Source organism: Rhinoderma darwinii, chromosome 1, assembly GCF_050947455.1.
Source record: "Rhinoderma darwinii isolate aRhiDar2 chromosome 1, aRhiDar2.hap1, whole genome shotgun sequence".
In the NCBI taxonomy this organism is placed as follows: Eukaryota; Metazoa; Chordata; class Amphibia; order Anura; family Rhinodermatidae; genus Rhinoderma; species Rhinoderma darwinii.
In genome coordinates, this window is record NC_134687.1 from 322454749 (window position 1) to 322481028 (window position 26280).

General features: G+C 42.6%; 1 protein-coding gene across 1 annotated transcript in view; it reads left to right on the forward strand.

The window, feature by feature from the left end:
* The first annotated feature begins 676 nt into the window (after positions 1-676).
* The window catches only part of ECPAS (Ecm29 proteasome adaptor and scaffold), a 143208-nt gene continuing 117604 nt past the window's right edge, over positions 677-26280 (forward strand). Inside the window, exons 1-13 of the mRNA XM_075825614.1 lie at positions 677-746; positions 8549-8679; positions 8787-8903; positions 10791-10909; positions 12854-13003; positions 13149-13317; positions 13849-13988; positions 14172-14253; positions 14386-14505; positions 15363-15448; positions 17544-17622; positions 19728-19777; positions 19879-19945. Coding sequence (XP_075681729.1) covers positions 704-746; positions 8549-8679; positions 8787-8903; positions 10791-10909; positions 12854-13003; positions 13149-13317; positions 13849-13988; positions 14172-14253; positions 14386-14505; positions 15363-15448; positions 17544-17622; positions 19728-19777; positions 19879-19945 — 1353 coding nt within the window. The 5' untranslated portion in view covers positions 677-703. The remainder of the gene's footprint in view (positions 747-8548; positions 8680-8786; positions 8904-10790; positions 10910-12853; positions 13004-13148; positions 13318-13848; positions 13989-14171; positions 14254-14385; positions 14506-15362; positions 15449-17543; positions 17623-19727; positions 19778-19878; positions 19946-26280) is intronic.

The following is a 26280-nucleotide window of genomic DNA, read 5'->3' on the forward strand; positions in this document are numbered from 1 at the left end:
ACCATTCCGGCTGGTTTCCGGTTTTCCGACGGAATCAATAGCGTAGTCGACTACGCTATTGATTCCGTCAGGAAACCGGAAACAAGACGGAACGGAAAGCGAATGGTGATATGAACAGGCAGATGTGATTGGTAACAGATCGATCCTGCGTGTCAGGACCCGCTGTCACTGAACCGCCAGTGCCGCTGACCTGACTGATACAGGTTTCAGCGCTGGATACACCTGCTCAGCATACAGGCTAAAGCATATATATATATATATATATATATATATATATATATATATATATATAATCACAAAAAAATAATATATATAGTGCTCGTCACTCCCGAATAGATACGCCCCAGGAGTGGCGCTGAGACGATAGATCAGCTGTTACTTTCTCTATATATAACTGCTAGCACATAAAACAAGCATATCAGAGAGCAGTCCTGGTAGCGGCCCCTCTGCCACAGTATAGCGCTGGTGTAGGAATACACTGCTTCAGGCTGCCCATATTGCAACCACAGTATTGGCATATAACCGAGCACAAGGACTGACAGCCGCTCCCCATGCCATCTCCTAATAGAACCATGTACAGGAACTGGCCGCTGGCCCCGCCCACTGACCCCGCCCTCTAGTAGCACTACCCGCCCACTGGCCCCGCCCTCTAGTAGCACTACTCGCCCGCTAGCCCCGCCCTCTGGTAGCACTACCGGTGAACATGGCTGCTGCTGTGCCTTCTGCTGCGGCTCAGGATGAGCTCAGTAAGTTAGCTCGCATTCTCATGTGGTGAGGGGCGCTGTGGGAGGAGGGGGCACCGCCGTGACCGGGTATTCGTGTAAAGCTCTAGCAGTTTGTGTATTTGTCCGTCGTGTGGTGTATAAGGAAGAGAAGGAGCTATGGGGGAATCTACTGCAGCCTCCTATGTGTGTGTTGTGACAAGGAGGGGGGCGCACACCCCTGGCACTGCTCTTCTAACTGGCCCTATACATGTGGAGGACAGCGATGTATGTGGTGGCCAGACAATAGTAATAAGGCCTGTGCCCGGCCATGGTTCAGGCCTCTGCAGTACTTGCATAGTCATAGGCTGGAAGTGAAAGCAAAATCTGGAGCTAGTCACAGTCTCCATAGCACTAGGATATGTGTGATCTCCTCTGCTGACCTGTGTGATCTAAGAAAGGGGTTCTCTGGTTTCTGTGGAGAAGAAATGGGTCACCGTCCCATTGGAAAAGTGGGTGCACATGTCCGTCCGAGCACCCCAAGGTTCCTATGGCTGCCATTGATGTCTGTGGAGATGTACTGTGTATGTGTGGCCACCTGTAACCAGAATACGACAGTATTCCAGGAGCCGGTCGTTCTTGACATCAATGGGCAGATGGAACCCTGACTTTCATGACTTGTCTGATTTCTGATTGTGGAAAAACCTACTATGAGGGGATGTCCACGCGTAGCGTAAATACTGCAGATGTCTGGTAGCCGTGGAGTGAATGAGGTTTGAACAAATCTCATCCACACGCTGTGTAAAAAAATCCGCTGCCGAAACCGTTCATAAAATGAGCTGCGGTGCGCTTGGTTTAACCCGCAGCATTTCCGTTTATGCTGCGGAAACGCTGGTTTCCAGTTGCGGGTTTTCCCCTTTGAATTCAATGGGGAGGTAAAACCCGCAACAAATAGCAGGTGTTGCGATTATTGTGGCGGAAAAGCTATGATGGCTTTTCCGCTGTAAAAAACTCGCAACTCAGTGGGAAAAAAGGGTAAGGCCTCATTCACACGGCAGGGTTTCCCGGCCGGATGCCGGCCGTTCATAAATCGGCCGGCACCCGGCTGCATTAGGAATAATAGACCCCTAATGGGGCTATTCACACGACCGATTTTTTTGACGGCCGGGAAAACCGCCCGTCAAAAAATAGGACATGCTCTATTTTCGCCCGGGTACCCGGCCGCCCAGCTCCCATAGAAGTCTATGGGGCCGGGTAATACCCGGCCATCACCGGGATTTGTCCCGAGTGACGGCCGGGTTTTCCGGCTCTTGCGCTCTATCTCCTCCTCACAGCGCAGAGTGCATGTGAGGAGGAGGAGTTGATGCCATTCTGACGAATGGCATCGCTGTACACTGTGTGGCAGGGCCGGGGTGTACAGCAGGTGGAAGGGAGCGCTGCGCTGGCTCCCTTCTCCTGCTTGTTTTAAAAGCGCCCTGGCCCGGCGACACCTTTGATGGCGCCGCTAGCAGCTGCAGCAGCTGCTGCTGCTACTACTGTAGCGACGCCACTATAGCAGAGCAGGGAGGTATCTCCCTGCTCTGTTATGTGCTAGCCGCACTTTAGCTCCTTGAAGGAGCGGAATCCCCGTTTGATGTCTCTGTCCATATCTGGGCAGTGACATCAGGGGAAACTCCTGAAGCGGAATCCCCGAACACATGGGGATTCCCCTTCAGGAGTTGCCGCTGTTGTCGCTGTCCGGATCTGCCCTGCCCGGCCCGGCACGGATGCATAACTTTTTATGCAAACCGGCCGGGCAGAATGGCCGATTTTACCGGCCGGCACTCGGGCTCGGACGCGACCCGGTCGTGTGAATCCCGCCTTACTTACCCGGATCTCTTTGCTTCTCTGGCCAGGCCGGCATCCTGGGATGATGTTTGACCCAAAGTGACAGCCAATCACAGGCTGCAGAGGTCACATGGTATGAAATGTCATTGCAGGATGCCGGGCTTTAGGACACCAGGGGGACATGTCGCCATGATTACGGGTAAGAATAAAGTTTTGTTTTTTTTGTGTTTTGCTCATACTTTAACTGGGGGTATGGCATACAGGTGCCAGGCGCCGCTGCTGTCATGCGGCGGATCAGGCCTCCGCTTGTACTGATGACGGAGCAGACCACGGAAAGCAATAAAACGGATGTGAACCCCACCTTTCCTAGGTTTCTGAATAACTAGTCTGCCTTGTAAGGCTAGGTTCACATCACATGTTATCAATCTTTTCAAACCCCCCTTTTTTTTTGTTTTGTTTTTTTACATTATTTAAAAAAAGAAAAAAGATATTAAATGAGAGTGCCTATCCTGTAGCCATGGACTTGCATTGTACAGAAAAAAAGATCAGTCAGGATTGAGGTTTTTAACAGGATAAGGCCTCGTTCACGTCTGCATTGGAGGCCCTGTTAGGGGCCTCCGTAGCAGAACCGGACGAGCTTACCGTAAAAAATTATGCAACATGCTGCGCTATTGGTTGCGGTGAAACTACGGACACCCCAAAGTCAACGGCTTCCGTCAGCTGCTGGTGGTGTCCGTGGTGCAACAGAACCATCGCTACCAGTATTCTCTTGCGCTGCACCTCTGAGCAGAAAGACCCGATGCAGGTGTGAACGTAGCCTAAAAAATAAAAACAATTTTCAAGGAACAAGGCAGCACATCCAAAAATAGTTTAATTTACCCACAAATGCAACGTTTCAGTCCAGCAGGACCTTTCTCAATTTTCCTTTCTTCAGCTAAAAAAATAAATGTCTCAGTTTGTCTGCCCTGTTAAAAAAAAAAATGGATCCTGACTGAAACTTGGAAGACAGGCAAACGAACACTTGGCCATAACGGAAGCCCCATTGATCTGTTAATGTAGCCATTTAAAAAGGGAGAAAAAAAACCCACTAGTTTGAACCAGGATTCTCAAGTGACGTGAAGGGGCATCCAATAATGTATGGTAGTAAGATGTGTCATTGTGTAACTGCAGCTGGAAAAGCTGGGTGACCACCTGTACAAGAGCTGTCATGGCAGCCATCAGTGGGAAGTCTTTCTACTCCAAGTGCTGTCATTGGATCCATCTTTGCCAATGTGGGAGAATTAAATTGCCATAACACAAGCCTCTTCTATTCATTCCATAAAATCTCTTATACCTTGTAAGTTTGATACATTGATCTTTACCATATTTTGTTAAAGGGTAACTAAACATTCAACAAACTTCTGACATGTCATTAGTTTTATTGGTGGGGGCCGAGCACTGAGACCCCCACCAATCGCTAAAACAAAGCGGCAGAAGCGCTCGGGTGAGCACTGAGCCGCTTCGTTTCTGTTCGGCTTTTTCCAGAAAGGCTCATAGACTTTCTATTGAGTCTGTACACCGCCACATCGATTTCCAGAAAAAAACCAAATAGAAACGAAGCGGCTGAGCGCTCCCACGAGCCTGCATGTTTCTTAAAGGCTGGCTGCAATGTAACCGTTTCAAAACTGAAAATGTAGCTGACCGCTATAAAGGTGCGCGCTCACATTCCCCAAGCATATATGTTTATTTCGTAAGGCCAATCTCAGATGGCCGTAAAACGTATTATGGCCCCACCAGTGTCCTGACGCTTGCCCAACGAGTTCAAGTTTACCAAACTTAGAACACCAAAGATTTCTATATATTGTACTTCAAAATGTCATTACAGAAATCTCACTGGCCTCTAAAGTCTAGAATAATGTGTCTATCCCTGCTATGTCAACCGATCTTTGTTACAAATATTGTACTACAAGAGTCAGGCCCCATGCATGCACACAACCGTGCAGTGCTTACAGTCAGTAAATACTGCACGGGCCGGCTGCGGAGTGTCACCCGCATTTGCGGACTGTACTCACAGTAATAAGTATAGAAGCACAGTCCGTTTATGCGAATAGGACATGTCCTATTTTTTGCGGCTCATTTAGACGGCCCGGAGACACACACTTAAATATACGGGAAGGCGTCCGTGGCCAATCGAAATTAGTGTCAGCGTTTTATCCGCAATTATGGATCTGTAATTGCAAATAAAGACGATGGTTGTGTGCATGGGGCCTCAGTGAAGGTTGGTGACTCTACGAGAAGTTTGAACACGGTTTTCTAAGTTAGGCTGCGTTCACCTCTGCATTAGGGCTTTCCATTGTTCTTCACCGTTAACGAAAAAACCAAGCTGCCGGATCCTTCGCATGACTGATACCAATGGCACACAACAGAACCCATTGATTTTAATGAGTTTCCATCACGTTGTCTAGCAAAAATAATGCAATCTGTGATGGAGGCTCTTTACTGAATTCCAGCAAGCAAATACAGTGGAATTTCTATAGTATTGAGAACATGCCGGTCACAAGTGTATTTTGTACAAAACAATATGTCAAGGGGAGACCGTGCTTGTTCATATCGGACAAAATGTTTGTGTGTAAAACATAATAAACCAATTTTACAGTATTTTCAAACTTAAATAAAAGTTTCTTGGATATTAAACCCGTGTTATCCATGTTAAAATATAATTGAGACTTCTTGCTGTCTTTAATGCCCAGTTCACATGGAATTTTTTTTGTCAAGCAGAATAAATCTGCCCTAAAGAGGCTCGGTCACCAGATATCTCCTACATAATGTGATCGGCGCTGTAATGTAGATACCGTCTTTTGACAGCGACGCATAAAATTACACCTCGTAGGAACAGAACATCGTAAAACCCAATGCAAGCAATGGACAGATGTTTGCAGGCGTAATGGAGCCGTCTTTTCAGGCGTAATTTGAGGCGTAAAACGCCCGAATTACCTCTGAAAATAGGCCGTGTGAACATACCCTTACTCATAGCACAGATTGATCTCGCTGTGTGCGCCGTGAAAGAGGCTGGGCTGGAACAATGAGAAGTGCAGGACACTGATTGGTCACTGATTGGTCAGCGTCATACACTCCTCTGTACAACACCCAGTTCGTAAAAAGTAAAAACACGCCCAGCTGTCTATTAAGAAACTAATTAGCATAAATCTAAAATTGCTCAAAAATTATCGTTTTTCAAAATAAAAACCACTGTTATTACAGCGCTGAGCACATTATGTAGGAGATAGAGCATTTATAATCTGGTGACAGAGTCTCTTTAAAATACTTAAGGATTTTTGAGGCATATTTTGAAATGCAAGTGTTTTTTAATTTTTATTTTTTTAACATGGTTTTTTGATGAACGAACGGAACGTATTTTTTCTGCCTGTCATTGACTTTAATGGGGGTTTAGAGGTGGAAACCGCTACAAGATCAGTCAAAAACCCGCACTCGGTCAAATACCGCCTGGGAGTAACATATCTACCTCCCATTCAAATCAGTGGGGGGATTTGGGGCGTTTTTGGAAATCGATGGTAATTCTAACGGAACTGTTGCTTTCCGTTTAATGTTTCGATCCTCTCTCCCTCTGACGGAAGAGAGGTAAACGTATATTAACACTAGTGTGAACTTCACCTAACCTAATACACCTGATTATGGTATGATCTTTGGTGCAACGTGTAAAATATAAAGGGGTACTCATTTCCACCACTTCCTATATAACCCCTCTTCACCATGAGACTTGGGGAAATACTTTTTCATGTGCGAAAATACCTGATTTATAACCTAGACAAATAAAAGATCATAGATTGCTGGATGGCTTCTGTCCATTTGAGCTACAAATAAAATAGTGACATGCTACTTTGGATGCCACATTACGCCGCCATTAACCCCCTTAGTGCATTGCTTCCAGTGAACAATATGTCCATAATACTGTGCTGTACAAAGCACCATCGATGGCATGTGTGCCTACTGCTCCATATTAGGGAGCCAAAGTTCCTCCGTGTGTCGACTGCGCTATTGATTCTGTCAAAAAAACGGAACCCTTTCACAACGGTGACAAACGGAAACATTCGCAAAGTATCCGTCACCATTGAGATCAATGGTGATGCAAACGGAAGCTAAGGTTTCTGTTTGACTTTCCGTTAAGGGGTTCCCCAGATGGAAATCCCCCGACGGAACCCCTCAACGGAATGACAAAGCTGATGTGAACAGGCCCGGATTTTAGATCCTAAAGTATCCTCATGTTTTGTTAGAATTGTATCTTTCTTGTGTTCTCTGTCCCAAAAGCTTGTAAGAAAAGAACTCCATATTGTGAAGTATGTAGCGTTGCTTGGAGTCAAGTTCGCTTGAGTAAAGCTTTGTGATCGTCACAGGGGACCTGTAGACACACTGACTGCCAATAAGTGAAAGAGTTTTGTTTCCACTGTTGACAAACCTTTTTATAGCGTGTCTTTTTAACTCCTTAACGCCGAAGGACGGATATATCCGTCCTCAGCAGCTGCTAGTTTGCGCAGGAGGACGGATATATCCGTCCTGTGATGGCGCGGGTACTGAGACTGTACCCACGCGATCAGCGGCAGGAGCACGGCTGTTATACTCAGCCTGGCTCCTGCTGCAACTGCCGGAATCTAAGCGCGCGCCGATTCCGGCAGTTTAACCCATTAAATGCCGCTGTCAATAGTGACAGCGGCATTTAATGTGTTTGACAGAGGGGGGAGCTCCCTCTGTCACCCGATCGGCGCCCCCGCAAACAAATCGCGGGTCGCCGTCGGGTTTCCATGACAGCCGGGGGTCTAACAAAGACCCCCAGGTCTGCCTTCAGCATCTGCCTGTTAGGCGATGCCTGAGGCATGACCTAACAGGTTGCCTGTCAGTTTTACACTGACAGGCAATAATGCTTTGGTATACGAAGTATACCAAAGCATTATATATGCGATCGGCACATCGCATAGTGAAGTCCCCTGGTGGGACTAAAAAAAAAAATGTAAAACAGTTAAATAAAGTTTGTGAAAAAAATAAATAAATAATTACAGTCAAAGTCAAATAAAACTACTTTTTTGGGCCAAAAAGTGGTTTTATTTAGTAAAACGGTCAAAACAAATCACACATACACATATATGGTATCCCCGCGATCGTAACATCTTGACCAATAAAATGAACATATTAATTAAACCGCCGGATGAACGGCGTCCAAAGAAAACGCAAAAAACAACGTCAAAATTCTCTCTTTTCTCCCATTCCCCCCATAAAAAATAAAATAAAAGTTAATCTATAAGTCCTATGTACCCCAAAATAGTACTAATAAAAACTACACATTGTCCCGCAAAAATCAAGCCCACGTACGGCCACATCGACGGAAAAATAAAAACGTTACGCCTCTTGGAACGCGGCGATGCAAAAACAAGTAATTTTTTTCTAAAAGGGTTTTTATTGTGCAAACGTAGAAAAAACATATAAAACCTTTACATATTTGGTATCCCCGTAATCGTGCCGACCCATAGAATAAAGTTAACATGTTATTTACGCTGCATAGTAAACGGCGTAAATTTATAACGTGAAAATCAATGCTGGAATAGCTGCTTATTTTCAATTCTCTCCTAAAATAAAGTTAATAAAAGTTAATCAATATGTTATAAGCATCTAAAAATGGTACAATTACAAAATACAACTCGTCCCGCAAAAAATAAAGCCCTTATACGGCTATGTCGACGGAATAAAAAGAGTTACGACTCTTGGAATGCGACCATGAAAAAACAAAAAATAATCCTTGGTCATTAACGCGCAAAATGGCCCGGTCATTAAGGGGTTAAGATACTCAAGGGTTTACATCTAAAAATTTGTGCAGCCAAAAAGAGAGAGAGCCACTAATGAGATCACTACTTCTAATTGCCAACTTGCCTTCTAATAATAGGCGCTGTAGTGCAATTGGTATCTATAAGTAGAATTTATACATGAAGGCAATTTTTCCTTTTTAATTGATTTAATGTTTATTTTGTTAACAGATCAGCTTGAACGTGTGTTTTTACGCCTTGGCCATGCTGAAACAGATGAGCAACTGCAGAGTATCATTTCCAAGTTCTTACCTCCAGTTCTTCTCAAACTGTCGAGCGCTCAGGAAGGAGTACGCAAGAAGGTAAGCCTTGTTTTGGAGCGGAGTTTATTAGTTTATTTCTTTCTTTTGTTTGAAATGCATTATCCTTGGCTTAGGTAAAAGATCTTTCTGTTTCTTCGTATTTCTAGGTTATGGAGTTACTTGTTCACTTGAACAAAAGGATAAAAAGTCGTTCCAAAGTACAGTTGCCTGTGGAGACCCTTTTAGTCCAGTACCAAGATCCCGCTGCTGTATCTTTTGTTACGGTGTGTACTTAATTTACAAAGGGTTTATTTATATATTTTTTTGTTGTTGTGGGATTTAAAGCGCTTTTATGAGAATATAAAAAGGTGTTCATGGGTAGTTTCCGGTATTGTTGCTCATTCCCATTCAAGTAAATGGGCCTGAGGTGCAATACCAGACTCCGGCCTTCAACAGGAGAGAACCGTTTCTAATTAAAAAAAAAAAAATTTTTTTCTTATCACAGCAATAACGGAGTACCCTTGCACATAAACCATAAGCCTACTGTCTATATGTCATCAAGGAATTGTCAGCTCTCCTGACTTGTCTGTTGTAGTTTTAATATGAGTTTTTAAGTCCATGGGGAAAAATGTGATCGGGTATGGTATGGTTTTGAAAACGGACAGCAAACAACAAAATGAATCTTCTGAATGAGATTTAATCTAATGACATGTTCCCGTGAAATAATAATTCTAGAGCATCTTACATTCGACAGTTACTCTGTTATTCCTCATGGAAATGTATGAATAAATTGACAACTGGGTGTTACCCTTCCCTTCGTCAATAGGGTGTGTCACTGTCCGCACTGATAGGACAACTTCAGACTGTGTAGGGACATGCCCCATTGCCAGGAAGAATGACTTCTTTAATTGCAAAACTGATTATTTTTTTTTTTTTGCTCCAATCCAAAATACAGGTCAGAAGCTATTCACAATTTTTTCACCCTCTTAAATCTCACCCAAACCCGCTCTTCTGCTAGTGACTAGCCTATTTATCATGTCCTGTCTTAAAACTCTAAATACTATTGTAGTCTTTTAATATCTTTTCTGTTGCAAATCACGATTACGAAGTCCAAATATTTCTCTACTGAATTCTCCTGCCCTCCTCCATGCCATACTACTGTACTCGCTGTACTTCATACTTGTGCTTGCACAGGTTCCAGCTAGTAGACTGGCTCATTTAGCATGAACTATAACACTGGCACACTATATATTCCTCGATGGGCAACCCTTTCGTGCCAGGTAAATTTTCACACATAAAATATTATACCCCCATACTCATATGTTTTCTGAAAGTAGACTCCTAGCACATTGTAAAAATTCCACCCAGCAGTTTTTAATCATGACCGCCTTCATGCAATTTTGCATAATTATTTTTTTTTTTAAACATGCAAGCCTGAGACACAACCTAAAAACAGAAGTTCAAGATGTGCAAAGTTCACACATGGCACTTATACCTATGTCTTAAATGCAAAGATCTCTGCAAAATCATTAAAAATCTCTGCAATACTGATGCTGGTAAAAATCATGGAGTCAGTAAATGGTCTGATTAGTTGCGGGGGCTGATTAGATATGTAACCTATCATATTGTCACCCCTGTAAGAAGGGGGGGGGGAAAGAACCCCTCTAAATGTGACAGAGCGCACATATACACTCTCTCATTGGTGATGAGGGGGATAACATGCAGAAAAGTTCCTGTATCCTCCCTGTGAATGCTGTACAGGGGAGAGATGACCAGGAAAAAAAGATCACAGCCTGTTATGATGTCACTTGCAGCCTCCCACCTCCCCTTACCCAGACACAAAACCAGGTAGTAAAACTTTTCATGCTGCTCCCTGAATAATGCACCCAAAATATTGAGCCTGGTGTTTGAAAGCGAAGATTCTGGGCTTTAATATGATACCAAGATCTGAACTCTAGTCTTTATGTTCTAGCCACAGCCGACGTTTAAAGTCTTCATGTATTCCATTCGTCCTTGGCAGTGAAAAGGGTAATGCTAGTAATAGTTGTGGGGCTATGACATTTTATTTCTTTTCTTGAAGAAATCCGTGTGCTGAATCTCATGGAAAAAAAAAAAAAAAGGGATGTAAATTGAATGGCTAATATCATTTGTTTGCACATATTTCCTTTTAGAATTTTACAATAATCTACATAAAAATTGGATACCCTCGCTTGCCACTGGAAAAGCAGTGTGAGCTAGCTCCAAGTCTGCTAACCGCTATGGAGGGCAAACCTCAGCCTCAACAAGACAGGTAAGCTATGTTTCAGCCCTGAATGTGTGACATATTTAGGCTATGTTCACACGGAGTATTTTGGGGGAGGAATATCTGCCTCAAAATTCCGTTTGGAACTTTGAGGCAGATATTCCTCTCCCTGCACGCCGATTTTCGCGGCAATTATCGCGCCGTTTTTGGCCCGCGGCCATTGAGCGCCGCGGGCAGAAAACAGCGAGATATACGCTTTCTCCTGCCTCCCATTGAAGTCAATGGGAGGTCGGAGGCGGAAGCGCCCGAAGATAGGGCATGTCGCTGCTTTTTCCCGCGAGGCAGTTTTACTGCTCGCGGGAAAAAGACGCCGACGCCTCCCATTGAAATCAATGGGAGGCGTTCTCGGGCCGTTTCTGCCGAGTTTTGCGACGCGGTTTCCGCGTCAAAAAACTCGGCAAAATACCCCGTGTGAACATAGCCTAACCGTAAGGTCCTTAGTGGGGTTTTCTGGGGCTTTGATATTGATGACCTATTCACGGATATCCCAGAAATGTCTGATAAATCTGGGACCCACAACGATCTCCAGAACAAGCATCACCTGACCCGTCCTGCCTGTTCTGGCAGCTGCCGTATACGATCAGAGAATGAATGGAGAGTTGGCAGCGAGTGTGTGTAGCTTTCTCCATAGAGTCCTATAGGAGTACTGGAAACAGCCAAGTAAGCAGCTCGGCTTTTTCCATAACTTCAATTCCCATCACTAGGAAGAGCCTTGACCTCCGTTAATTTTTCGCCCAGATAAGGCATCTTGCGGCTGCCGCAACAGGCGGGATGGTGGTCGGATGCGCGGATACCTCTCCATTCAGTCTCCACCTTAATACTGCAGCTGGCGGCCGCTTCACCAGACGGGGTGCTGTTAGGTGACCCTCGTTCTGGAGATACTGTTAGTGTGGGTCCTAGAGCTGGGAGCAGCATCTATCAGAAATGTATGGCCTATGTGGAAAAAAATGGTACAAATGATTTTCGCAATTTTTGGGGTTATTGTGCGGTATAAATAATGTGTTGACTACATTATACGGGTTGTTATGATTGTGGTGATGCCAAATATGCATAGGAGATTTTTTTTTTTTTTTTTTTATAACACTTTTGCACAATAAAATCTTTTAAATAAAAAGGTCTTTTTTACTTTTAAGACTTTTTTAATACACTTTATTTAACTTTTCATAAATGTTTTTTCATCCCACTAAGGGACTTCACAATAAATATTACAGCCAACACCCGCTACTGATGGTGCAGGCACAGATCCCTGGCCTACCTATCTACCGGACGTACTATTACGCCCTATAGCGCATGGTCATGTTACTGTAAAGGACGCTGCGGACATTGCAGAAAATTGCAACAAATTCGACATATGTTCCAAATGTGGATTTTGTCACAGATTTTGGTGTGAATTTCAACATAAGCCCTGCAAATAGTGAAATTCTTGGTGAAAATCTGTGGCTGAATTGACTTGCTATCGATTCGAAAATCTGCAGCATTCCTTTAATTTCGTGTGGATTTTTTTCGCTACATGTGGATGGGCTTTTAAAAACCCTATTCAAAATTGTAAGTTGTTGCAAATTTTAAGAGCAGAATCTGCACTAAATAACGCTATATCTGAACTTGGGCTTACAGTACGGTTATCAGAGCTGTGTCTTGTAACCAGCTCTGTCTGTCAATCACATGACCAGATCTACGGAGAGTAAACCATGAAGGGTCCTCTTCAAAAGTAAATGAATTGGTCATCATATACATCATATTGTCATGGAAGTGGCATATATAGTCTCCTATGAAGTGACCTCAGTGCCCACAAAACTGTACACTCTTGAAGAAATACATGTCACAATACATTATGTAAAGCTGGCATTTTATGATAACATTTAGGTTTTAATTGTTCCTGACCTTTTTTGTATAACATTTTTGATTGACTTTAATTTACTTGATCCTCTTTAGTTTAATTCACCTCCTGATACCAGCCCTTTATCACATGAAATATTCCAGCGAATCCTCCAAGTCCACGACAATATTTAACCTTGCGGAAAAACCAAAGACTGTTCAGCTGCTTTTGGACTTCATGTTGGATGTTCTCCTGATGCCTTACGGGTAAAATACAGTTTCAATTTGCCCATTGTTGGGGTTAAACGTGTTCTCCATTGGATTTGTTGATTCTCCTTTACGTATTAGATATGCATCTGTTATCTGTCATTTCATTGTAAGCATAGCCACACTAACTTCTTGCTTTTCCTAGATTTGTGTTGAATGAACCCCAAAATCGCCAGAGTACACCATCTGGCCAAGGTTCCTCAGCAGGGGGGACAGGTGCGGTAGGAATCCCCCAGCCTCCACCAGGTTTAAGCTTTTATGCAGCAAAGCGAGTTGTTGGAGACAATCCATGGACAGCGGAGCAACTAGAACAGGTAAAGGCAGCATATTTTAACACCAAATGGGAGGCTCTGTCCATATTTCGTTTTTCTTGCCCTACGTTCAGTGTACGCAGGGGCAACGCTATCCATACGTCTGACCGGTGTGCGTTGGCATATCTTAGTTTTTTAAATCTGCCAAAATTCTTTGTTCCGGGAAGTCAACAAACATTATTTATGTCTACTATCCAAGCGAGATGCAATGGGTGGAGGAGGAAAGTTTTCGTCCTTGTGGTCTCTTAAATTCCTGACTCTACTGATTTTCCTGGCTATCTTGGGAGATCCCTTCGTATGAAATGTTATCATTATTGATCTATAAATGCATGTATGGATATCTCTATCAATTTATAACACGTCTCATTTGTAAGATTATAGAAGGGATCACAGGGTCTCCCTTCCATTCCTTTGCATGTTTCCCTTCGGAACAGTTTTGTTACCCCTATAAACCAAGGATAAACTAATACAGCTAAATGGATGTATATTGAGTGGATCTTCCTATGTGTAAGCTTCTGTTGTGTTTTCCTGCAGTGTAAACTGGGGATAGTGAAGTTTGTAGAGGCAGAACAGGTTCCTGAGCTGGAAGCTGTAATTCATCTGGTAATTGCCTCTAGTGACACCAGGCATAGCGTGGCTACTGCAGCAGATCTGGAGCTGAAGAGTAAGCAGAGGTGAGAGGCAACAGTCACGTTTCCCCTATTACAGAACGCCTTTGATAAACCAACACTAGTTTCATTTGTGTTGTGAATTCAGTACCCCGATGTGCAGGTTCACCAAATGTGAACCTATGCTTTGTGTGCGTATTAACATGTTTTGATTACTTCGTTAATATAATCGTATTTCTTTTTTTTAAGCTTAATTGATTGGAACGATCCAACCATTGTTAGCAAGATGTACAAAGTGTATTTGGGAGATATACCCCTTAAAACAAAGGAGGTAAGAAATCGTTCATAGCGATAATATGTCAAGCACCCAAAATAATGTTATTTTTTGACCTTCTTTACATTTGTTTAATTTCAATGATATTAAAAAAAATATTTCTTTTTTTATTGTTTTTATTTTTTTAAGGGAAATTTACAAAAGCCAGAACTAAAAAGAGATCCGGTCAGCACCCGTGTTAAACTAAAAATTGTGCCTCACCTACTGAGGTCAAGGTTGGCGGCTGAGTTATTTCCTGCTAATATACAGGTATTTTTGTGGATTCCACCCAAGAAAATTAGTGTAACTGCTTGTGAAGAGTTTTTTTATTTTCCTTTTTAGTTCTTCGGATACCCCAAAAAGGGAAAACTTTAAAGTGTACACAAATTTATCTGGACTGTTTTAACACTAGACACTAGAGGTCTAGTGCCTAGGGCACTGTAGAGGTGTGTATAGTGTGTGTCAGTACTAGCAAATGCCAGATGGCCAGTGGGGCGGGAGTCGTCACTGTTACCAAGGGGGCCCAGTGCTAGCCATTATCTATTGGATGTGATTTGCCCTATTTGATGCAAATCAAATCCAATAGTTAATGGCCGCCATCATTTATCAGTCCGTTTCTCCCCCAGGTGATTTCTCACTAGGTCCAGATGCCATCCATTGGCGAGCATAAAGTCCTGCTGCTGGGCAGTGTCCGCTCCTAGTACGGTGATCTACATCTAAATAAATTTTGGGGTCTGAATTAATTTTGGGGTTGGGTCTGGTGTGTGATCCAGCAGCTTTGGATTTGGAGGGGGGCCAGAACATCTGAGTAATCCAGGATATCTGTATTTAATGGAGAAGGGGGAGATAAACCATTTAAATTCATTTGCTAATTTTTTATTTTATTTTTTTAATCCTTATTTATTAGGAATGAGAGGGCTTTGAAGACTTTACAAAATATCACTTTCTTTTTAGTTTAGGAGTCTGGGGGGGTCCCAGCTTATGTTATATCTGATGATAAATAAAATGTAGAGTTCCCAAGGTGTTTTTATTTTTTTCTGTATTCTGTCAAGATCCCAGTACTAGAGTGTGATAGAAAGTGTCCGTGTGTTAATCATATATGTTTTGTATGTTTTACATTACTGCAGGTTGTTTATGATGGGCTTTTTGGTGGAAACACAAATGCCAAATTAAGGTTGCTATCTCTGCAATTTGTACACCATATATGTGGAATGTAAGTAACTTGGATATTTTAAAATGTTAAGCAGAACAAGTCAATTGCTTAAAGAGGATCTGTCATCATACTATGCTGCCCTGTTTAAGTATGGAGACCGCTCCGCTCTACTTATAGCCCAAACGGTACAAAAAATTGTTTATCCATCCCACACCTCTCACCAGTGACTGACTGCTGCCGTGTATCTGCATGTATACGTGGTGGATATCAATCACTGCCGCGAAGGGAGGAAGGAACTATAAGTAGGAGTGTACTGTTTTTTGTTTTTTTTCATAGCTGCTATACAATTTTCTTTTGTGCACTTTGGCTAATTTTAGAGCGGACCTATCCTCATACTATGCTGCCATTAAACAGAGCAGCAAAGTATGGTGACAGATCTACTTTAAAGCGAGCCTGTATAATTCATAGCCAATAGTCGCAGCAGCCCTTATTAGATCAGTGGGGATCCGACTCACGGCACCCCCGCCAATCAGTTGAAGGGGCTGTGGCATTTGAACGAGCGCTGCCGCCTCTTCATTGTTAACATAGGTTTCAGGCTGTTCGTGCTTGCACACGCCGTTACTTTTGAAACGGCTGTGCGTGGTATTGCAGCTTTGTTCCATTCAAGTGAATTGGACCGTTCTGCAATACCACGTGCAGCCGCTACAAAAGTAGCGCTTTGTGAATGTACCAACAGGAAGGTAAACTCTGTAAACCATGGAAAGGCTGCAGTGCTTGTACGAGCATCGCATCCCCTTCAAACAACTGATCAGCAAGAGTGCGGAGAGTCAGACCCCACCGATCTAATATTGAAGGCCTATCCTAAGTATTGGCCATCAATCTTGAAATTGTACTTAACAAAGTCACCCAAGATCTTCAAATTATATTGAAAAAAAAGGGAATTGACACTTTTAAAATGGTTTTATTCCCATTTTTTTTATATGCGCGTTTTATGTGCTAATCCATTTTTTTCTAATACACCGCATGATCCAACGGATCTGTATTGGTACAGTTTTAGCCAATATGCGGATTTTAAATACGCATGTTCCATTTTTGCTTAGTTCACGTGTGTATTTGTTCAGTTTTTTTAACATCAGTATTTCAGCAACATTACAAATATATGAAAGAAAATAGTTCATCCTTTAACAAAACAAAGGGAACAAATACAGATTAAACCCGGAAAACTCCTAAATTACGGAACAAATACAATACAGAAACAAAAATGAAACGGAGTTGTAAAAAAAAAAAAAAAAGAAGACTGATCCATATTGCATTTCAGAATTTGATCTGTTTTCATACGCAAGTTTTTGGTCTCTTCAATTCTGGTGATTTTGTGAAGATATCTCCATTAAGGCACATGTATAAACGCTGCACATCGTGAACTTCTATTTTTCCAATTTTCTGCTTTGGTCTTGTTTTTAGATGTATGCTAATACATTACACTGTGTCACTATGACACAGGCTTCTGTTAGAAAATGGGAACTCCGCACTCCAAGATATTATGCAATAAGTGATATTTTATTTCACATATAGCGAAAAGTGGTGCCATTACCTAACAGCGACTGAGGTCGCAAGCGCCGCATATCCACGGACGTAATCTGTGTCTGAAGAAGGTCGAATGTATAGACCGAAATGTTAAACCTATTTTTGGATTACTACTTTTCGCGATATGTGAAATAAAATATCACTAATATCTTGGAGTGCTGAGTTCCCATTTTTTATACGTTGGCGTGGAAGCCTACTCACGCACCCTTGAAACACGGAGTGCTGCGGGGTCAAGAAAGTAACAGGCTTCTCTTAGATCAGCGCTGATCAGCCTCTTCTACAGCGACGGCAAAATACGTCACTGTAGACGAAGGACCGGCACCGCCTGCCGCCAAAAGGCAGTGGGCGGTCGTTAAGGGGTTAAAAGGTGTCTCCTGAACTCACGAAAACATGAAATAGGCAGAAATGGAGTCCGTTATGTTACTAAGCCAGAGAAAGTACTGTGCAGCCTATGATCACTTCTATCCAATCTGGCTCCACCTCATCAATTACTGGGGGGAACCTCACAGTTTGAGAAGCACCAATACCTTAGTAGCTAAAGTCATAACATATTTATTTTGCTTTATAACAGTTGTCCTGATGCTAAACTAAAACCTCTAGGTCCCATGCTACTGAATGGACTTACAAAGCTCATTAATGAATATAAAGAGGTAAGAATTAAAAAAAATTTTTAGTCTTTGATATGACCAAATATTATGACTGTGTAAAATATTTGTTTGCCTAGACTCCACAATTCACAACATTCTTCTGTTAAACCTACATAAAATGAGTCAATTGTTTGCTTTAATCTTGTATAGATTTTACCATCATGATGTCTTTTTCTCCATTTATATCTAAAGAAATCTGCTTCTTTCCGGCTACCAAAGAGCAGTGCATTGTGGGAGTTCAGGTGACTGCTAGCCCTCTTGCACACGACCAAGTGTCACTCGGGCCGTTTCTCGTGGCATCCAGTACTTTTCACGGACCCATTCACTTCAGTGGGTTAATCCGGTCCGTGAAAACGGACCGACTCTCTAATCCGTGCAAAGATAGGACATGTCCTATCTTTCCGTGGGTCACGGACGGGACTCGGGCGGCACACACGGTCGTGTGCATTAGGGCTAACACTGAGCTGTTAGATCACATCTTACAATAGAGTGGACATAAAGTGATGTTGGTTTACAAGTGTAACATTTTGAAAACAGCCATGGCTATGAATAGAGATTATAGCTTACAATTCCTAAAATGTCAAGTTGCAGCTTCTATGAAATCACTATACATAAAAGCTGCATAACGTCACAGTCAGTTGGCTCTTGTGCCGAAGTTTGATCAGCATTAGGGTATGTTCACACGCTGAGTCAAAAACGGCTGAAAATTATGGAGCTGTTTTCAGAGAAAACAGCCTCATATTTTCAGCCGTTTTTGAAGCTGAAAATGTTTTTTGAGACGTTTTTTCTAGATGTCTTTTGGAGCTGTTTTTCTATTGACAATGTAAAACAGCTCAAAAAGTGACATGCTCCTTCTTTTTACTCGCCGTTTTTTAAAACGGCGGCGTAAAAAAATGCCCCGTCTGAACGAAACACCGTTTTTCCCATTGAATTCAATGGGCAGATGTTTGTAGGCGTTCAGCTACCTTTTCTTTCAGGCGTATTTCGGGGCATTTACGCCCCAAAATACGCATGAAAACTGCGTGTGAACATACCCTTAGCGATAGTGTGTGTCAGAGGCGCGCAGGAGCTGCTATCAGCCGAGCCGTCAGTCCAGCTGACTGACTAATATGGCTTACATCAGAGTTATGCAACTTCTATGTATAGTGGATACATAAAAGCTGCAGTGCAAAAACATTTATAATATATTTAATAAAACTAAATTAGAAAAATGTTTAGCATGCACAAACACATACATAACATATAAAAAACTCATTGGCGTTGAAGGAAACCTGTCATTTTAAAATGCTCTCCTATTTACGGGCAGCAGGTTCGAGCAGGAGAAGCGGAGTAGATTGATTTATATAGTTTTGTAGGAAAAGTTTTGGGATAACCTGTAATTTATTCATTTAAATTCCTGCTCACTGTGGGCTAGAGTCCAGTGGGCTGTCCTACTCCGTGACCGGCAGCAATTTCCATATGCACACTAATGCATGGACTGCCCACTGGCCTCTTTTTAGCCTACAATAATATCAATAAGTTACAGGTTATCTTGAATCTTTTCTAGCAAAACTATATATCAATCTGTTCAGCTCTACAGCAGAATACCTGTCGATTGGACAGTATGGTCAATGTGACAGGTTCCCTTTAAAGTGAAAGCATAATCTTGTGTGTAAATAATTGTATATGTCATTTATTACCATGCTGGTGCTTTCATTGCTTTTAAATTACTTGGTGTTTAGTGTTCCATTCTTTTAGAAAAAGATTAATCGTACTTTTCACGTATGTATGTATGTATGTATGTGTGTATATATGTATGTATGTGTTGGCTAATGTAGAGTAATGGCATACCCCAATGAAATCAACAGAGAAACCAATTCCACTCACTATTTGAAAAACACTGAAATTATGATTATAGGAAGATATTTGATTTCCAATCATAAACTGAAAAAAGGTATAATGTATGCAAATTTCCATTTTGAAATATTGATTTCAGCTTTTACTGTATCTGGTGATGTCCTTTCATTCTTTGACTCGCTCTTGTTGTTGAATGCCTGGAATATTAGATAATGTGTAAAGTAAAAATATGTATAATATAGTAACCTTTTTTTATTGCTATTCCCATAAAGGATCCGAAGTTGCTTTCCCTGGCATATTCAGCTGTTGGCAAACTTTCGGGGTATGTTCAGTAGGACAAACGTGCAAGGTGATTTTCACTGATGTTAAACATTCCTAAAAGTGAAAATCTGTTTTGACTGGTTTTTTTCTTTTTCGGTCTAGCCGGATGCCACAGCTTTTTACAAAGGACATTGCTTTAGTTCAGCAGTTTTTTGAAGCCATGAGGAAGGTAAGCAAATCCTGACCTAGTCTGTAATGGGTTTGTTTTAAGTCAAGATCTATTATAAAGAAGCTAGATTTTACATGTTATATAGAAAAAGTTAATCAGAGAGGGAGCTTCATTTCAAGGCTGAGTTTGCCGCTGTGTCTCTGCCGCAATATCTGCATGTGTTATGTGCGCATTTTGCTGTGGATTTCACCCTCTTTCATGCACGTAACATTCAGATCAGAATCTGCATGATGTGTATTTGAAAATCCACATCATGCTGTGATTTCCATGCAGAAAATGCTCAGCGGCTTGTGGATGAGATTTGTTCGTATCTCACCCACATGGCTGGTACTGTAATCTGCTGCAGATTTTCTGACAAATCTGCTACATGTGGGCAAGCTAAGGGTGCAGTTGCACTTGGCGTATTTGCCTTGGATTGAGTATTTTTATGCTGCAGAAAATGGTACAATGTCCATTTGAAAAAATATTCCGCAACTCAGACAGATTTCACAATTTCTTGCGGTGCGTAATATTTTTTCCATAGGCGTAATTGTAAAGTTTAATACGCTGCGGAAATAAAAGGCAAATATGCCACGTGTGACTGCTCCCTAAAAATCGCCGTAATGATGATCATATCAATCTGAGCATGATTATTTTTGCCTGTTGTGCTAGCTTTGAGGTAACACCCCAGTGATATTACATTGGGTGCTATCGTGTGAAGTGGAAAAGTCAATTGACTTTACGATGTGTTTTAACAATGGTATAACTTTTTCGAAAGTATTGCCTTTAAAAGCGTGAATAGTCATATAAGCCTCCAAAATACAAGGAGCAAAAGTAAGTGAACCCTTGAATTTAATATCATATAGATTCCCTTTTAGCAGCAATCGCCTCCACCAAATGTTTCCTGTAGCTGCAAAAAAGACGTGCACGAGGAGGAGTTTTGGATCATTATTCCCTACAAATGTATTTCAGTTCATCAATATATTTGGGATCCCATTAATCCACAGCCCTCTCCAGGTCATGCCCCAGCATATCGGTAGGGTTAAGGCCATTCCAAAACACACATCCTCTTCTTTTTCAACCTTTCCTTGGTTGATTTACTTGTGTGCTTTGTGTTTCAATAGTTTTTTATTAAACAGTTTTGTAAAATAATAATATTGTAATAACACAGACTCGCAGAGTCTCAACTTTTGCATTTCAGTAATACAATTAAACAAAGTATTAGACCAACATGGCCTCCAATAAATCTCACATTATATATCTGTCATGATGTCAACACTCCTGCCAAATATATAGTATATAAATGTATTCATTGCTAACATAGGTAACTATCCTTGACATCACATTGCTTTATAGAGTACCTTAACATGGCCTCTATGGAAGAAAGATAAGAGAGAGAAAAAGAAAAAACAAAAAAAACAAAACACACACAATAATCAAAAGGAGGATAAGGAGGGGGGGAAGGAAAGGTGTAGGGTAGAAGGGTTTCCTAACCATCTCTATGTATTCACGAAAATGTGTGATTCCTCCATGGGTCCCAAATGGCATCAAATTTGTCTAATGTACCCGCCAGCAGATGTGTTAGGCGGTCATTAACCATTATCCATGAGATCTTAGCGATCAACATATCCATAGACAACGTGGGTGTTCGCCAAGCCCTAGCAATAGTTGTTTTAGCTGCCAGAAACACATATCGGAGAAATTTACGTGCGGGGGCCCGAACCTCCGGAATAGGACCGCATAGCAGTGCCGTAATCACATCCCTGGGGGGTTTGACTTGGATCACTGTGTTAATAAGCTGGTATACCTGGTTCCAAAAGGTGGCAACCATTGGACACTCCCATAGAATATGCATTAGTGTACCCTCCGCACCACATTGTCTAAAGCAGTGCTTATCCACCGATGGGTTAAATCGAGCTATACGAGTAGGGACCATATACCATCTCATTAATACCTTATAACCCGCTTCCACCAAGGATGTATTGATAGATAGTTTCGAGGTCGTACATGCCATCTCCCGCCACTGCTCCAATTCCACTCCCGTACCTAAATCGTGTTCCCATCGAGTCATGTAAGGGAGTTTACCTTCCGGAGTAACCAGATCGGAATATATCGTGGATATTTTACGTCGTAGGCCAGAAAGCCAGCACAGCCGTTCAAAAGTGGTCAATGTACTGATGTCCCCCCTCCTGGATTTCCAGTCCAACAAGAAATGGTGTATCTGGATGTATCTAAAATGCTCCAATGGGGGCATCGAGTGTGAGTCCTTAAAGTAATCCAAAGTTCTGATGTCCCCCACTATAAAGAAGTCCTTAATCCTGTAAAACCCCTTATTGAGCCACCACCGGAATTCCATTCTACGCAGACCCGGAGGAAAGGCAGAATTACCCGTGATGGTCATGAGCGGATTATGGGGTGATTTAATATGAAATCTCTTTCTAAGCGAGTCCCACAGCTGTAACATCTGAGAGAGCACAGGGGAGAGAACCGGAGGCCTGTCCGAGGACTCCATCCATAGTAACGTTTCCAGCGGGAAACTGGTACATGCGGCCGTTTCAATTTGCGTCCACTGGGGGCAGTATGGTCTCGCATACATATCTGTAAATTGCGCCAGACGTGCTGCATGATAGTAATGTTGGATATTGGGAACCCCCAGACCCCCCGCAGTTTTAGGGGTAAATAAAGTTTGTCTCTGTATTCTCGGTCTTTTAGAACCCCAAATAAACGACATGATGAGCCCTTGGATTTGTCTAAGCGCCTTCTGAGGGACCACAATAGGGAGCGTGCGAAAATAATATAGCAATCTGGGCAAGATCGTCATTTTGATGGAGGCAATGCGACCAAACCATGAGAGATTAAGAGGGGACCATCTAGTGAGATCTGTAGCTATTTGTTGAAAAAGTGGAGGGAAGTTGTCCTCGTAGAGGGACTCTATGGTGGGCGTCAATTTAATACCTAAATACGTCAATCTACGTGCATCCCAATGAAAATCAAAGTTAAGTTTTAGGAGCTTCACTACCCCGATTGGCAATGTAAGATTCATTGCCACCGACTTGGAGTGGTTGACCTTAAGCCCAGACAGCTTGCCAAACTGATCAAGAATATGAAAGAGATTCGGCAAGGATGTGAGAGGTGTCGATATGAAAAGCAGAATGTCATCCGCAAACAAGGCACATTTATGTTCTACTCCTCCCACCTTCACCCCCCTAATGTCGGGAGAATTTCGTATGAGATTGGCCAACGGCTCAATAGCCAGCGCAAACAGGGAAGGCGATAGTGGGCACCCCTGTCGCGTTCCTCTGCATATTGGAAAGGCTCCCGACATAAATCCCCTAGAATTTATTTTTGCTGTAGGAAGACAATATAAGATCTTAAGAATAGACAAAAAGCCTGAACCGAAGCCCATTCTCTCAAGGACATAAAACAAATAGTCCCAGGATAGCGAGTCAAAGGCTTTCTGAAGGTCAAGGCTTAATAACATACTTTGACGTCCGAAAGTACCATCCCACCCCGAACGAACAGCTGAGATAATGTCCACAGCCCGTCTCGTCTGGTCCTCCGCCTGGCGGAGGGGTATAAATCCCGCCTGGTCCTTATGTATATATGTGGCGAGGAAGGAATTCAATCTAACCGCCAGAATTTTTGTCATAATCTTAAGATCCACATCGAGAAGGGATATCGGGCGATAGTTGGCCTGATCTGTATGATCCTTATGAGGCTTGGGAATAAGATGTATGTAAGCTAAATTCGAAAAAGGAGGCAAATTATTACCCTCCCGATAAGCATTGAACAGTTCAACCATGTGCGGGGCCAAGACCTCCCTAAAGTGTTTGTAATAACCTGAGGAAAACCCATCTGGCCCCGGGGCTTTGTGAGCCTTCAGATTTTTAATAACATCCAATACCTCCTCCAAACTAAATTCAGCATCCAGTGTTTCTCTATCCCCTTGGGAAAGTTTAGTAGGGAATGTTTTTTCCAGCAAGACCTTAGCCTTATTTTTATCAAACTGAGGTGGTGCTGAGTACAAAGCTGAATAAAAATCCTGAAAGGCCTTTAAAACTTTTGTGGGATTCTGTGATAAAGATCCATCCGCCAATCGCAATTTCGGTGGTGTTGAGGTGTTAAATCGGGGCGTGAGGCGTCTAGAGAGTAATGTTCCAGGTTTATCCCCTTGTGAAAAAAACTTATGTTGTGACCATCGCAGACTTTTTTCCGCCCAGCTTGTCAGACATAAATTTAATTCTGTTCTAGCTTCCGCTAATTTTGCTTTAATATCTGCTGAGGGGTCTATTTTAAATTGCTTAGACAGATCCGCAAACTTCCTCTCCTTTAACGCCAGAACCTCCTTCAACCGTTTCTTATTACGCGAGGCTATCTGGATGAATTTCCCCCTAATCACTGCTTTATGAGCCGCCCAATTGGACATAATTGAGGTGTCTGGTGCCTTATTAAGTAGAAAATATGTGTCCAAATCCCTTTGGATTTCTTTAACTATCTCCTGATCCGATAGTAGTGACTCATTCAATCTCCAAGAGGAGATAGGCGGTCTCCCACATAAATCTGACAGCCGAACCACAATCGGGTCATGATCAGACCAGGGTGTAGCCAAAATCCTAGCATCCGTGACCTTAGGGAGTAAGCTAGTTGACATCATAACATGATCAATACGGGTGTGAATATTATGGGCTGAGGAGAAATAAGTATAATCCCTTGCTGTGGGGTTAAAATCCCGCCAGACATCTATGACATCCACTGAATGAAAGAAACGTGCTACTTGTAGGCTGGTTGACGTAGGAGGAATAAGTCGCACCCTGGATGCGTGGGATTTATCCATGGACGTGTCCAAGGCGATATTAGAATCCCCACCCATAATTATCGGGCCCTCTATCGATGAGTGGAGCTTGCGCCACATGCCTTGGAAGAACGCCGTTTGATTGGAGTTCGGGGCATAGTAGTTAATAAAGGTTATTGGAGATTCGTGTAACAGACCCGAGACCAGGATGTACCTGCCATCCGGATCAGAGATAGTGTTGTGAGGTGTAAACGGGACCGACCGAGACAACCATATGCCCACTCCCCTGTGCTTAGTAGAGGCACTAGCCAAAAATTTTTGTGAGTAATGTCTATGAAAGTACGATGGAGCAGAGGAGGTAGAAAAATGCGTTTCCTGTAAAAATAGTATATCAACATGAGAGGATTTATAATACAAGAAAGCTTTTCGACGCTTGATCGGGGAATTAAGGCCCTGCACATTATGTGTGAGTAAGCTAAAGGTTTTAGCAGATTCCATGGCCGCCATCATAGAGCAGGAGGTAGAACCATGTGCTTATTGGGATCCAGCCATAGAGACAAAGGTCAGAAATAGGAAAGAAGGGAAGAGGGTAAAAGACAGAACAAAAATAGGACAGACACAAAGTATCAATAGTACCGAACATAGTCTACCGACTAGGCAGTCAAGAAAAGACTGCGAACAGGGGGACAGCAGACCGTCGTGAAGGCACAGCATTTCCGAAAATATATACCCAGACATTCAACCCCTTAACCTATATCAACCCTGAGCATAATAGGCATTCACATGTTAAATATAAGGTAAAGCAAACTTTCATATTTTTAAACAAACATATCTATAGCCAGAGTACCAACTCACTGCGACCTTGACCCATCAAGAACCTTCCTCGCCTTTTTCGGGTCAGCTTATAAACAAATTTTCATTACTATAAGTGGGAGTCCAGAGAAACAAAAGAAATCCCCTCATCCACCCCAACGTATGGATCCCCGGCTCCCAGTCCGCTGAGAACTGCAACTGGCGGTATCCGGCTGAAACTCAGCATCAGTGTTGCTTGAAGACATCTCCGGCCGATATGAAGAATAAAGAAAAAGAAAGAAAAAGAAACTATCTGCTTCTATATTCGACCTCCTTTCCGTCATGTCGGATTCAATTGTTGCCGACGAGATTCCACCCTCTGTTCCCGAGGTAGCTCTGGACGGCCTCCTTGGGTGCGCCATATTGGTGACAACGGGGGATCCTGTATGGGGAGTCGGGAGGAGCTAGACTTATCCTGGGGTGGTAGATTATGTAAGTCCCTCAGCAGATCCTCTCCCTCCTGTAGCGTAGAGAAGCCATATTGCCTATTATTGCGCATGAAAAGGAGACGAAATGGGAATGCCCACCGGTATGGGATAGCATGGTGTTTGAGGGTCTGCAGGATAGGACGAAGCATCCGCCTTTTTTGAATGGTTTGGGGAGCCAAATCAGCAAATATCTGTACCACTGTATTACAAATGGTGATCACCGGAAGCTTCCTAGCTCTTTCCATCACTTTCTCCTTAATCGAATAATAGTGGAGTTTCACTAT